This window comes from Panthera leo, chromosome C2 (assembly GCF_018350215.1).
Source record: "Panthera leo isolate Ple1 chromosome C2, P.leo_Ple1_pat1.1, whole genome shotgun sequence".
NCBI lineage: Eukaryota > Metazoa > Chordata > Mammalia > Carnivora > Felidae > Panthera > Panthera leo.
This window is the reverse complement of record NC_056687.1, coordinates 107,628,247-107,641,921: the sequence shown is the minus strand read 5'-3', so window position 1 is coordinate 107,641,921 and position 13,675 is coordinate 107,628,247. Positions and strand designations below refer to the sequence as shown.

The window sequence follows — 13,675 nt, the reverse complement described above, 5'->3', positions numbered from 1 at the left end:
GGAACAAGATAGAAAACAATGGTTTGAAGACACTAGATATCAAACAATGATTCTTATAGATGAGAGACAAATGAGGTGAATTCTGTGATTGCCCAGACTTCGTTCCTTGAAAGAAATTTAAGGCCACAATACAGGAAGTGTGAATCTAGGTAGTTTGGCAGATTCTTCGAGTTGAGGAGACCTGAGAGATCAAGGTGGCTAGAATTCACAGGGTAGTGTTCTCAGGGGAAAGCTGCACACAGAAATAATGCTGGAGATCTACGAAGAGTTCCCATAAAGTATATGCATGGTTAATGCATATGTGTGGGGAAACTACTCAAAGGCAGAGAAAGACCCATGAAAAGGGGACTAAAGGGGAGTACCAAATGCTCACACATGGCCAGACTGGAAAACTTATAGTTTATAGGGCACTGGGTAAAGTTCTCAGAAGAGTTTTGCATCAGCAGTAAGGAAAAATTAGCCCTAGACTAAATGCTGAGCTGATCCTGCCTAACAATTTTCAAAGGAAGAACTAAAAAACTCTCGGTGATTCCAATAAACTTAACTGCATCCCACAACAGAGTTCAATAATATTCATAGGAATACAGAAATATTCAGCATCTAATGAGGTAAAATTTACAATGCGTGGCATTCAATCAAAAGTTGCCATTCAAAACAAAACAAAACAAACAAAACAGGAAAACTCATAATGAGAGTAACTCATAATGAGAGAAAAATCAATTAATAAAAACTGACTTAGAAAGGCACAGGTATTAGAATTAGCAGACAAAGACATTAAAACAGTTATGATAACAGGATTCCATTTGTCCAAAATCTGGGGGAAAAATTGATCATGTTAAGTAGAGATATGGGAGATATAAAAAAGATCTAAAATGAACCTCTAGAGATGAAAAGAACAATATCTAAGATGAAAAGTACACTAGATGGGATTAATATCAGATTAGACCTTTCAAAAGAAAAGTTTAGTGAAATTGAACACACAGCAATTGAAACAAAAATTGAAAACTCAAAACAAACAAGAACATCAGGGAGCTATGAGACAAATTTAAATGGACTAATATATGCATATTTGGAATCCCCAAAGGACAAGAAAGAGAAGAAAGGACAGAAAAAATATTTGAAGAAATAATGGCTGAAAAATTTAAGAGTTAATGAAAACTATAAACCCACACATGCAAGAAGCTCAATAAACCTCAAGCACACCAAGGAACATTATAATCTAATTGCTCAAAATAGTGATAAAAAGAAAATCTTAAAAACAACCAGAGAATAATAGACATATTATATAGAGAGGAACAAAGGTGAGGATTACAGCAGTTTTTTCATCAAAGACAATATAAGCAAGAGGAAGGTGGGATTGAAAGTACTGGAAGAATGAGGGGCCTGGGGGTGCATGCTGCCAATCTAGAATTCCAAACAAAGTGAAAATATCTTTCAAATATGAGGATGAAATAGACTTTCAGAAATGAAAAAGCTGAGCAAATATATCACCAGCACACCCACACTATGAGAAATGTTAAAAGAAGGCCTTTGGTCAAAAGAAAAATTATACCACATGGAAATATGGATACACACAAAAGAATGCAGTATATCAGAAACGGTATTGATGGCAGATTGGACCTTCTAATGTGGATAAATATATGAGTCTTTTAATTATATGAATTTCTTTAAAATATAATTAACTTTGAAACAAAAATATTAACAACCTTATGTGAGAGTTATAACACATAGAAGCAACATATATACAAAAATAACACAATGTCTAAGAAGGGAAAAATGGAAGTATACTGTTGTGAGATTCTTAATTCAATACATGACATGATAAATCACTAGAAGATAGACTGCATTAAGTTAAAGATGTATTCTATAAATTCTAAAGCAACCACAGAAGTAGAAAAAGAATTATAGCCAACAAACCAGCAAAGGAAATAAAATTGAATTAAAAAAAAAAAAAAACCTTAAGTCAGAAGAAGACAAAAAAAAAAAAAAAAAAAAAAGGAAAAGGAAAAGAGATGAGATGGGCCAAATAGCATATAACAAAATAGATTTAAAGCTAATCATATCAATAATCAAGTTAAATGTAAGTCATCTAAACTGGGTGCAAACTTTTTCTATAAAGGACTGGTTAATAAATATCTTTGCTTTGTGGGGCATAGGCTGTCTGTTGCGACCGCTCAACTCTGCCCATTGTTGCTTAAAAACAGCCATAGACAATATACAAATGAATGGGCATGGCTGAATTTAGTCAGTGGGCCATAGTTTGCAGAGCCCTGGTCTAACTATCCCCATTACATGATAGGATTGTCATGTTTGATAAAAATGCAAGACTCTACTGTATTTTCCCTCCAACAAAATACACTTTAATACAAAGAAATGTCTTAACAAGTAAGTTAAAATAAAGGATGCATAACACAAATAAAATATATGCTAACACAAATTAAAAGAAAGCTAGAACTATGTTTATATTTATGTATCTGCTTATATTTATTTATGTATATTACATATATGTAAATATATGTATTATATTTATGAAGTAAATTTCAAAGCAAAGATATTAGAATATTTTGAATATTAGCAGGGATTATGAAGTTGATTTCATATTATTAAACAGATCGTCAGTTCACCAAGAGGACATAATAATCCCAGATATTTATTCACCTAATAATTTTTAAATTAATTTTAAAATTAAGAAAAATTTGACAGAACAGCAAGAAGAAATAGACAAATCCAAAATTAGATAAGAGATGTCAATGATAGCCCTCTCTCAATAATAATTGATATAAAAATATCTAGAAAATTAGTAAAGATATATAGTATGTAAAATAGTATAATAATTTTTATAATTATTTATTTTTAAGAGATATATTGAACAACACTTTTAATAAACATGACCTAATTGATTTTTATAAAATTCTCCACTTAACAACAGAATACATATTCTTCTCCAGTGCACATAGGGCATTTATTAAAATAGATCATATTCTGGAGCATAAATAACTCTCAGTAACTTTAAAAAGATTCAAAACATACAAAGTATTTTTTCTGACCACAGTGGAATTAAATTAGAATTTATTAACAAAAAGTTATCTGGAAAGATCACCAAATATTTCAAAACTAAATAAATACCAAGTCCATTCCCTTTATCACTACGCTATGTAGATGTGTGGGGAGACAGGCTACATGGAAAAACAAAACATGCTGAACCATGGGGTCTACCAGAAATAAATAAGTGTGCATACCTCTCCACCTTTGTAGTAACTCTATGATCTTGGTGATGGTTCTTAACCTCTCTGAATCTATTTTGTAATCTAGATAGTGGGAATAATAATTATTATGTTATTATTATTATATGTTGCAAGAATTAAATGAGCTAATATAAGTAGCCTTCCTACCTTGTATTGGTGCTAAGAGAATATTCCCTCCTTTCATCCTGAGTTTACAGTTTCTGACAGGGCTTCAATATATATTCTATTCCTTAGCATTGTTTTTTTACTGCAAAGTCTGGGTATTTGAATAATCATCTACTTTTACAATATATTTATTCAGTAGTCAGTTCATAAATAATGAATTATTAGTTTTCAACCAGCATTTGTTTTAACTTTTAGAACATAGTAAAATTTATTTATAGGAGATATATTTTTAAAAATTATGTAGATACATCAAATATAAACAAATGACCTAATTTCTACTTTGGCATCTGAAATTCCCTTGCTTTTATAGGGATTGTCAGTAATGAGTGATTATGTTACAATATGCTATTTGGCTCCATTGACGGAAAATTATCTCAGAATCAACCACAAGTAACTCACTTGGAAAATAGTGAAAAGATGGTATTTTGAACATCAGTATTAGACACAGGTGTTATACTAATAATACATATCAACACAAATACAAAAGGAATTTAAAAACAACATACTCAGAATGGAATCATCGGGAAGCCCCTGGAATCATCAGGAAGCCTTCACCAAGGAGACAGAGTTTGAGCTAACGGGGGATATGGATAAATAAAAAGCAGAAAAACTCAAACCTGTAATGTGTACACAGATAGCAATTTATTTTCTTTGTGTAACTCTTGAGTTCATATATTACTCATGCTTTTGTTTTATTTTATTTTTTTATATAATTTATTGTCAAATTGGTTTCCATACAACACCCAGTGCTCATCCCAACAGGTGCCCTCCTCAATGCCCATCACCCACTTTCCCCTCTCCCCCACCCCCATCAACCCTCAGTTTGTTCTCAGTATTTAAGAGTCTCCTATGGTTTGCCTCCTTCCCTCTCTGTAACTTTTTTTTCCCCCCTTCCCCTCCCCCTCTGGCCTTCTGTTAATTTTCTCAGGATCCACATATGAGTGAAAACATATGGTATCTGTCTTTCTCTGACTGACTTATTTCACTTAGCATAATACTCTCCAGTTCCATCCATGTTGCTACAAATGGCCAGATCTCATTGCCAAGTAGTATTCCATTGTATATATAAACCACATCTTCTTTATCCATTCATAAGTTGATGGACATTTAGGCTCTTCCCATAATTTGGCTATTGTTGAAAGTGCTGCTGTAAACATTGGGGTGCAAGTGCCCCTACACATCAGCACTCCTGTATCCCTTGAGTGAATCCCCAGCAGTGCTATTATTTTAGAAATCAGAATTTCCCCGTGATTATGAAAATTACTATTAGTTATTATATAAAGTAGTTTGTATTTTATATAAGCACCATCACCAAATTCATTTATTTTGTATAAGCATAAGTTCTTTCATCTAAGAGATTTTATTTATTTATTTATTTATTTATTTATTTATTTATTTATTTTCATCTAGGATATTTTAATTTTTTTAATGCTTATTATTTTTGAGAGAGAGAGAGAGAAAGAGAGACAGAGATAGAGCATGAGTGGGGAGAGGGCAGAGTGAGAGGAAGACACAGAATCTGAAACAGGCTCCAGGCTCTGAGCTGTCAGCACAAAGCCTGACGTGGGGCCTGAACTCAGGCACAGTGAGATCATGACCTGAGCTGAAGTCTGACACTCAACCGACTGAGCCACCCAGGCACCTCTCATCTAGGATATTTTAAACAGCTTCTATCAATATGTAAAAAATATAAACGTGATAATTTGGCATGAATTCATCTTCTCAATGACAATATACTGGCTTAAGAAAATCCTTGTGTTTGTGGGCTTCTCATTTTGTTCAAACTATTCAGATTATGAAGGAACCAATAGTATCATCTCTCTATGCTACAGTGTCAAAACTTTCAGATGGCCTTGAAGCTTCCTTAAACGTTTAGAAATCCCTCCTGAAGCTCGTCACTGTGCTTCTCTTTCTCTGGTTGTGCAAACTAAAAATCAAATCAGTGATAGTAAAATCACTCTGCTCTCTTCTATCTTCATGCTCTTTCTTTCCCTTCTTCCTTTCTCCCTCTCTCTCTCTTTCTCTTTACCTATAAGTATTCATTCCAAGGAATAGTTCAGGAGCAAGAAGATCTCCCTGCTACCTGCCTCAGAACAGAACATTCTACTCATTCAGTCCACCAGCTGCCTTCTTTTCTTCCCTGAGTACTTAATGCTCCATCTTCATCAAGGGACTCTACTGGTTTCCTAAATGACCTCTTTCCCATAATTAATTTAAATATTTTTTTTAAAAGTCCTTCTAAAGTCTTTCTGTCATCTAATTCATAGTTTGTCCTGTCCCACCTAGTCTGGATATCTTTTTGTTCTCTTAATTTGAGCAATCAGTCCTTATTATGAAAGATGTCTTTTTGTCCTAAAATAACAATTCAACTCTACCAGTTAGCCACACAAGGAATTTTTTGAACACTTGCTATTTTAGTACCTTGGCACACATTTTTCTTCAGCTTCTCAAAACGTGTTTATTTAGTTGTTTTTTTTTTTAATAGTATCAAGGCATCTTGTGAGCTATTAACTCTTAAAGTTACACCTTGCGAGTTTTTCAAATGTTTTGCACTTGATATCCTCCTTTCATGTGCTCTTGACTCATCTATTCCAACATGGTTGGAGCACGGGGCTGTGATCAAATGGGGAAAGTGAAAGTCAGGTTGGAGAAGTTCAGGGCTGCCATAAACAGTGTTTGCCTTGTGCCCAGCACAGTAGTACGGGCCAAGGGAGAGAAGAGAGCTGGAATCCAGCCAGTGCTCTGCTCACCAAGTGCTCTGCTCAGCATGAGGTTGTGTTCCTCTGAGGAAGGGGTGCTTTGTCAATTCACAAAAAAGTGTTGCATGGGCTGGTGGTGGCCCAGTGGAAAAATCATGTATAGGAGTTTTGATTTTATAGTAATGCATTGAGAAACCACTAAAAGGGAATAAAATAATCCAGTTTATAGTTTGTAAAGAACACCCTGCTGTGTGTGTCATAGATTGGAGAGAGGCAGGAGTGGCAGTAAGGAAGCCAGCGAAGAGGTGATAGTGGCCAGGACTAGAGCGTCGGGAGTGGAAATGAAAAGAAATGAATGAATTCAAGGCATCTTTTGGAGGTGAATAGGACTTGGTGTCGAGTTAGGTGTGAAAGATAAAAATGATGCCCCAGTTACTGACCTGAATAACTAGATGGATTGTGGTTACTGTGTTCGGACTGGGGAAGAAACGGGGGCAGGGGGAGACAGTTGTATGAAGGTTTCTGCTTCAGATGGCCTTTGTAGCAACGTGGATGGAACTGGAGAGTGTGATGCTAAGTGAAATAAGCCATACAGAGAAAGACAGATACCATATGGTTTCACTCTTATGTGGATCCTGAGAAACTTAACAGAAACCCATGGGGGAGGGGAAGGAAAAATAAAAGAGGTTAGAGTGGGAGAGAGACAAAGCATAAGAGACTCTTAAAAACTGAGAACAAACTGAGGGTTGATGGGGGTGGGGGGGAGGTAGGTGATGGGTATTGAAGAGGGCATCTTTTGGGATGAGCACTGGGTGTTGTATGGAAACCAATTTGAGAATAAATTTCATATATGAAAAAAAAAGGTTTCTGCTTCAGTTTATCTGAGACACCTCTGGTATATCTCATTGAGATATTGGCTAGCAGGAGGCAGGTGGATGTAAGTACCTGGAATTCAGAAAAACATCTGTTCTTTTTTTGAGAGACTCTGAGGCTTTCCTTGTCTTTAGAAGTGTGAACACAACACAAATGAGCAATTCTATCACGTTACTAAATGATCCTTAGCATCCTTTTCCCCAAACAACCCACAAACTTACTTTGAGAGAACCAGAATAACTCCTTGCATTGAGTATAAACATAATTGTTTTTCCTTAAAGGAAATGCTCAGCCCTCTAACCAGTGCAATAAACTCAACTGACCCCACACTGGGGCTAGTCTTCTATCTGCATTTTATTTAATTTAAAGGACTTTCTGTTAACTTTCTTAGCAAATTTTCTGTTTCCTGGTACCCGGGTTTCAGTATTTCCCTGAGAAATTCATGTTGACCTCTGTCTTCCTTGTATAGTGGTCTGAATCACAGAGTCACAGTAAGTCAGATTTGACAGTTTTTCTCCTAAGTTATCTGGCATTTACTCCTTCTAAGAACTTATAATCATGGCACAATGTAAATCTAGAGCCAGCCTGTCACTGGGATTCTCTAATCTCACTAGATGAACGACTAGGCCAGAATGACTCCAGTACTCATAGGTTTGTTCTCTCTCTTGCTCCAGTAGGCAGAGCCAAAACCAATGGTTAAAAACCACAGGGAGAGAGATGTTGGCTCAACTAAAGGAAAAACTGCCTAATGCTTAGTGCTGTCTGAAAATGGAAATGCTTGCTGGGAAGGAGTGAGTTATGGTTTCTAGGGGTGTTGAGGCACAGAGCAGACAATGGTTAGTGTAGATTCTGTGATAGAGATTGAAGGGTCACAGCACAGGAGTAATCTTCACTGACTATTTAATCCCTGCTCATGCTAGAACTTTACACAGATGTTTTGTCCCATTTAATCTTCATAATGATTCCCAAGGGAACTGGTTGTAACTCCACCAGGAGAGGTTACAGTCACAATTTAAGATTATACAGCTAGAAAGTGGCAGAGCCAAGGGTTTAGAGCCAGGATTTAAACTCAGTTCCATCTGAATCCAAAACCCTTGCTGATTCTTTCCACAATTCATGGAAGCTTGAGAAATGGAACCAGGGGATTTCTACGGTCCCTTCCAGTGCTATGGTTCTATCTGGGTCCAATATGGATACAGGCATCACTGACTTGACTGTGTTTTACCTTAATCATCCTTCTGGCCTCAGTCACATTAAAATGATAATCTGTGACTCCAGAACTTTCTGGGGTCTCATCAAGAAAAGATCATTTAAAAACTCAACATTTCTATTTTATATCTCCTCTGAGCTTTCAGTAGACCTCAGTCTAAAGGGCTCAAAATATTTTTATTTTTTTCTTATAGGGTTTCTGGCAAGGACTGGGTTTATAATACAAAGGTACAGAACACTAAGCTTTAGTATTTCTGAAAACTGTCAGAATATATTGTTTTAACTTCTCTACTCATTTTAAAAGCTTAGAAGGTCTTAGAAGATCTTGAAATATTTGACCCAAGGTCATTTTTTTTCTGGGTTAAGTTCTGAGTCAGATTCTTTTTAAATATTAGAATTAAAAAATTCAATTAATAAAATAATTAATATTAGAATTAAAAATTTTTAATTAAAGTCTGAAAATAAGCTTAATTTCCTTATCTTAAGGTCAAATGGTTTTAAATGTGTGGTAAATACTATTTTCTAGATTGAAGCTGAACTTGCCAAGGAAAGAGCCCAGCATTTAGTTGAGTTTGAGGAGCAAGCTCTGCTTTTTAAAGCAGAAGCTAAACTGGAACTTGATATTGAAAAGGAAAAACATCAAGAAATAATCTGTAAATATAAGAAAGAACAAGAGGAACTAAAAATGAAGGTCTGTCATTATGATGTTCATTATTATTTAATGGGTTTCAAACTATAGATGTTGGTTATTTCCTTGTAAGAACACTGTACAATATTTATAACTCAAGTAGCTTTCCTCATAGTCACTGTGCCTTGGTTTTAGCTACATGGGTAGAATGGTTTGGCTATTTTCCAGAATAAGTAGCTGAAATAAATCATATCAGCATACAATAAACTTATTTTTTAGGCAGCATAAATTTATAACTAATAATTAGCATGACTAAATATTCCAGCACTTCAAATATCCAACATTAAATGATAAGGAGATGTTTTACGTAATTAATATTTTCCCAACAACTAAAGCCTATCTCCTTTAATTGCAAATATTTTCAATTCTAGACATTTTGAATGAAGGGAAATATTTAAAAATGTAATCTACCTCCATAATTTCTGAAACAGTATGTGCTAAACATAATTTTTTTGAAGATTTTGTTTTTAAGTAACCTCTACACCTAGTGTGGTGCTTGAACTCATAATCTCAGATCAAGAGTAGCATCTTTTCTGACTGAGCCAGCCAGGTGCCCCCTAAACATAATTTAAGGTTTTGTTAAGGTTGTCCTGTTATTATAAGACCTGAACACCATATATATATACATGTGTTTGTGTATATACGTATGTGTTTGTGTGTATGTATATGTGTGTGTATATTAACCAAGACCCAGTGGGGAAACCATACTTTGAATAAACTCATTAACAGTCTGTGTAGATTAGGCATCAAATGAGACTTAATGGCCTCTACTTCAGTGAACAGGAGATATGGTACAGCCTTTTCAAGAGCACTGTGAACAATAGGCAGGGCCAGCTATGTGAGTATATGACAAGTCCAGTGTCACAGGGCCCACAGTCAGAAATGCCTCATACCTCTTGGGTTTAATGCTCTCCAAATGTTGTCTTGAAACTCTTAATAACTTTATCTTTGAATTTGTGTTTTGTAAGTGAAATCCTGTTGGGACAATGGTACACTTGAGAGATTCCAAGCTGATAGCTGAAAGCTTAGAATGTCAGCTCACCCAAGTTTCTACCTCTCCTATACTAGTTTTCTTCCAGAAGAAGCCTATTAAGGCAGGCCCCAACTTGCCAAGAGTTATAGTTTTTTAAAAGAAGTCATAAATCCAGATTTTCTAATTGAATTCTCTTGATTTGTAAATGCTGACTCCCGTTTTGAAAAAATCAAAACATATTTGTGGCTTTATGAGTCTCCTGTCCCAAAGATAACCTGCTCTATTTCAGTGTCAGCTCTCCTTTGGATGATGGAAACGACTGCTCAGACCTAGCAATGATCCTCTTCCTTCCTGGATTAATTGAATATAATGGAATATTAATTTAATTTGTCAAGTTACTAAGTGTGAATAGATTTCTTGCAAAAGTTATTCTTAATGTAAATTTAACATTTGAAACAAATTTTGGATGCATTACTCATAAATAATAGTTCATAGAATCCTTGGAACTTTGGTCTATGAATGTTTTCCAGATTCTTCATGGACTGGTTTCTTGTTGTACTAATATTTATAATGGGACAATATCTGTAGCACAAATAATAAGGATATGTTTCATCAGAAGCAACTTTGCTCTTCCTGGTTTGTTTTCTGTTCTTTGTTTTTTAAGGAGAAAGAAAACAAGCAGTCTTTTCCCTTCTAAAGACTTTCATGACTCTAAGGAAAAGCTTCTCATCTTCTCTCTTTATCTCTCATTCTCTCATCTCTTTATCTAGAAGTACCACCTGAGAGATAGTATATTTGCAAAGCATTCTGGTATTCTCTAGAGCTGTACAATCTAATATGTTAGCCATATGTGGCTACTTAAATTTCAAGTAATTAAAATTTAAATTTAAAGTTCAGTTCCTCAACCACATTAGCCACATTTTAAATGCTCACTAGCCAGTACTGGCAAGCCAGAGCCTTTTGTTGGCCTCTCTTCCCAACTCAGCAATTGGTTATGTCACCTTGGTACCTTGGAATTGGCCGTGGTGAGAGTATTTACACCCAGTCCACACGGAGTCTACATGGAGACTAGATACAAATCTGGCTTTTTGTGTGTGTGTGCATCAGTTGCTAAACATTTACTGACATACTACTGTCAGTAGGTACAGGTGGCTAGTGGCTACCATATTGGACATCACAGACTATTTCTGTCATCACAGAGAGTTCTACTGGGCATTGTTGATCTAGAGGTATAGTACCTGAGGGCATCTCCAGTCATCATATATAAGAAAGAAAAAATATATGTCAAAACAAAACTTACTATAATTATAGCATGAATAGAATAAAACTGTGGTGCTCCTCTATGTGCATCTCCAAACATCAGGCATTTCTAGGTCCCAAAGCCACCCTACACTGAATCCAGACAGGTACGTGGATCAAGACTTGAGCTGTCCTTGGTAGCTCAATCTGGACACAAAGATTTATATATTTCCAAGGATGCCCAAGTGATTAATGCAATTCCATTTAAGGTGGTAAAAATAGGTTTTAGTCTTAACTTTTAAAAAGAAAATTTTGGAGGCCTACATAGTGTCATAGGATTTGTTTTCATTTGATAAGAAGAGCACACTGATTATTTAGAATAAACCTCCTAAAGCCATAAGGACTCTTTGGTTGCCTAGAGATATTGCCTACAAACTAATACAAGATTTATCTTACAGATATCTGATTTAATCGCAAGTGCTACTAGAGATCTAAAGCTGGAAGTGGCCACCCTTGAAGAAAAACTCCATGAATCTTGTATCCGACATACTGAAGATTCTGAATCAAAGGAGAAAGAAATTGAAAACCTTAAAAATTTGGTTGCAGAATTTGAAGCCCGCCTGAAGAAAGAAACTGACAGTAACGATTCCATTTCAGAGGACTTGAGGAAGGAAATGAAGCTGAAGTCAGATGAGCTAGATAGAGTAATGCTGGCACAAACACAACTGATGCAGCAGTTTAACCAGTCCCAGGAACAGGTAGGAAGCAGACGATGGTGCCGCTGTGACTAGTGAAAGAGCACACACTCTTTCAAAAAGTAGACAAACAAACAAACATCAAAGATAGCTTGGTGTCATGCAGTCGAGGACTGTTAGTCAGGAACCTGGAATTACATCCTGGCTGTGTCCTTAACTAGGCAGTCATTTAACCTCTCTTCACCTGGCTTCCTTTTCTGTAAAATGAAATTCACTGAACTACAAGATCTCTATGGTTTCCTCAGCACCCAGTTCTACTGTGTTGCAAAAACCATTTAAAACTTCTAAGACTAGAAATCTTTGCATATTTATGTCTTACTGGTTTTGACATTCAGTCTTTGCCAAAGAAACTTTTAGAGCACTTGCTGCTTACGTTCAAAAAATAATTTGGACAATATATTCTGAAAGTAATTTCTCTTTAGGGCTTTATCTTTCCGTCAACCTAAACTATAGCATAATGTACATGAGTTGGTCTTCTTTCTTATGTATGCATGATTATTTCAGCAATATTTTTGTTTAAACTGAAATAGAATTATTTTGATTTGAAATTGTTTTCTAATGAATTCTTATTTCAGAACTGCTAAGCAGTTGAGGTCACACAGCATGGCAGAGCCAAGATTCTATTTGAATCTCCATGATATGATGTTTCCTGTTTCAGGAAACCTGAGTTCTAGTGATTCTGCTTCTAAGTTTCAAAGTGACCCTCAGGCTTAGCACTCAACATCGCCAGGCTTCATTTCCTTCCTTCCCTCCTTTGTTCGTTCTTTCTTTTTCTTTCTTTCTTTCTTTCTTTCTTTCTTTCTTTCTTTCTTTCTTTCTTTCTCTCTCTCTCTCTCTCTCTTTCTTTCTTTCTTTCTTTCTTTCTTTCTTTCTTTCTTTCTTTTACTCTTTCTTTCTTTCTTTTTTCTTTGTTTCAAAATACCAATAAACATGCTACTTGCTTCTCCAGATGTTTAGGGAGTCAGCTGATTGAGCATCTCCTGCCAACACACAATAGCATAGCCTCCCTCATCAAGGTTGCTGCTTCCACCAGTCCTGGCATGAGTGGGAAAGGATAGCACATATGGACTTGGTTCTGCTGGAAAAACCCAAAGGAGAGAGGTGATACAGAGTTGCTTCAAATGAGACAGCAGTGTTTAAGTTCTAAAGGAGGGTCAACTGATTAAAGGAAAGAGAGATCAAGGCAGTTAGACTGGCAGGTTTTCTAACTCTTAAATATCCAAAGACATGGCAATATGGAAACTGAGGAGTAACCTATACACTAGGACATGTAAAAAAAATAGAAGTGTTGAATCCAATAAATATATATTGAGCATCTATCCAGGGCCCAGGTGCTAGGCCCTATATATGCAATTAGGAACAAGACTGACAGCTGCCATTACCTGCTCTCAAAGAAGAATTTAAAGAAAATCTTTTTTTTTTTCAATATATGAAGTTTATTGTCAAATTGGTTTCCATACAACACCCAGTGCTCATCCCAAAAGCTGCCCTCCTCAATACCCATCACCCACCCTCCCCTCCCTCCCTCCCCCCATCAACCCTCAGTTTGTTCTCAGTTTTTAAGAGTCTCTTATGCTTTGGCTCTCTTCCACTCTAACCTCTTTTTTTTTCCTTCCCCTCCCCCATGGGTTTCTGTTAAGTTTCTCAGGATCCACATAAGAGTGAAACCATATGGTATCTGTCTTTCTCTGTATGGCTTATTTCACTTAGCATCACACTCTCCAGTTCCATCCATGTTGCTACAAAGGGCCATATTTCATTCTTTCTCATTGCCACGTAGTACTCCATTGTGTATATACACCACAATTTTTTTTATCCATTCATCAGTT

At 35.8% G+C, this 13,675-nt stretch overlaps 1 protein-coding gene across 10 annotated transcripts in view; it reads left to right on the top strand.

The window, feature by feature from the left end:
* The window catches only part of LEKR1 (leucine, glutamate and lysine rich 1), a 225,671-nt gene that overhangs the window by 162,573 nt on the left and 49,423 nt on the right, over positions 1-13,675 (top strand). For 9 of the 10 annotated variants that reach the window (XM_042955500.1, XM_042955499.1, XM_042955501.1 and 6 more), the window contains 2 exons: positions 8,718-8,882; positions 11,550-11,849. In XM_042955500.1, coding sequence (XP_042811434.1) covers positions 8,718-8,882; positions 11,550-11,849 — 465 coding nt within the window. The remainder of the gene's footprint in view (positions 1-8,717; positions 8,883-11,549; positions 11,850-13,675) is intronic. The other variant, XM_042955502.1, reaches the window with a different exon arrangement.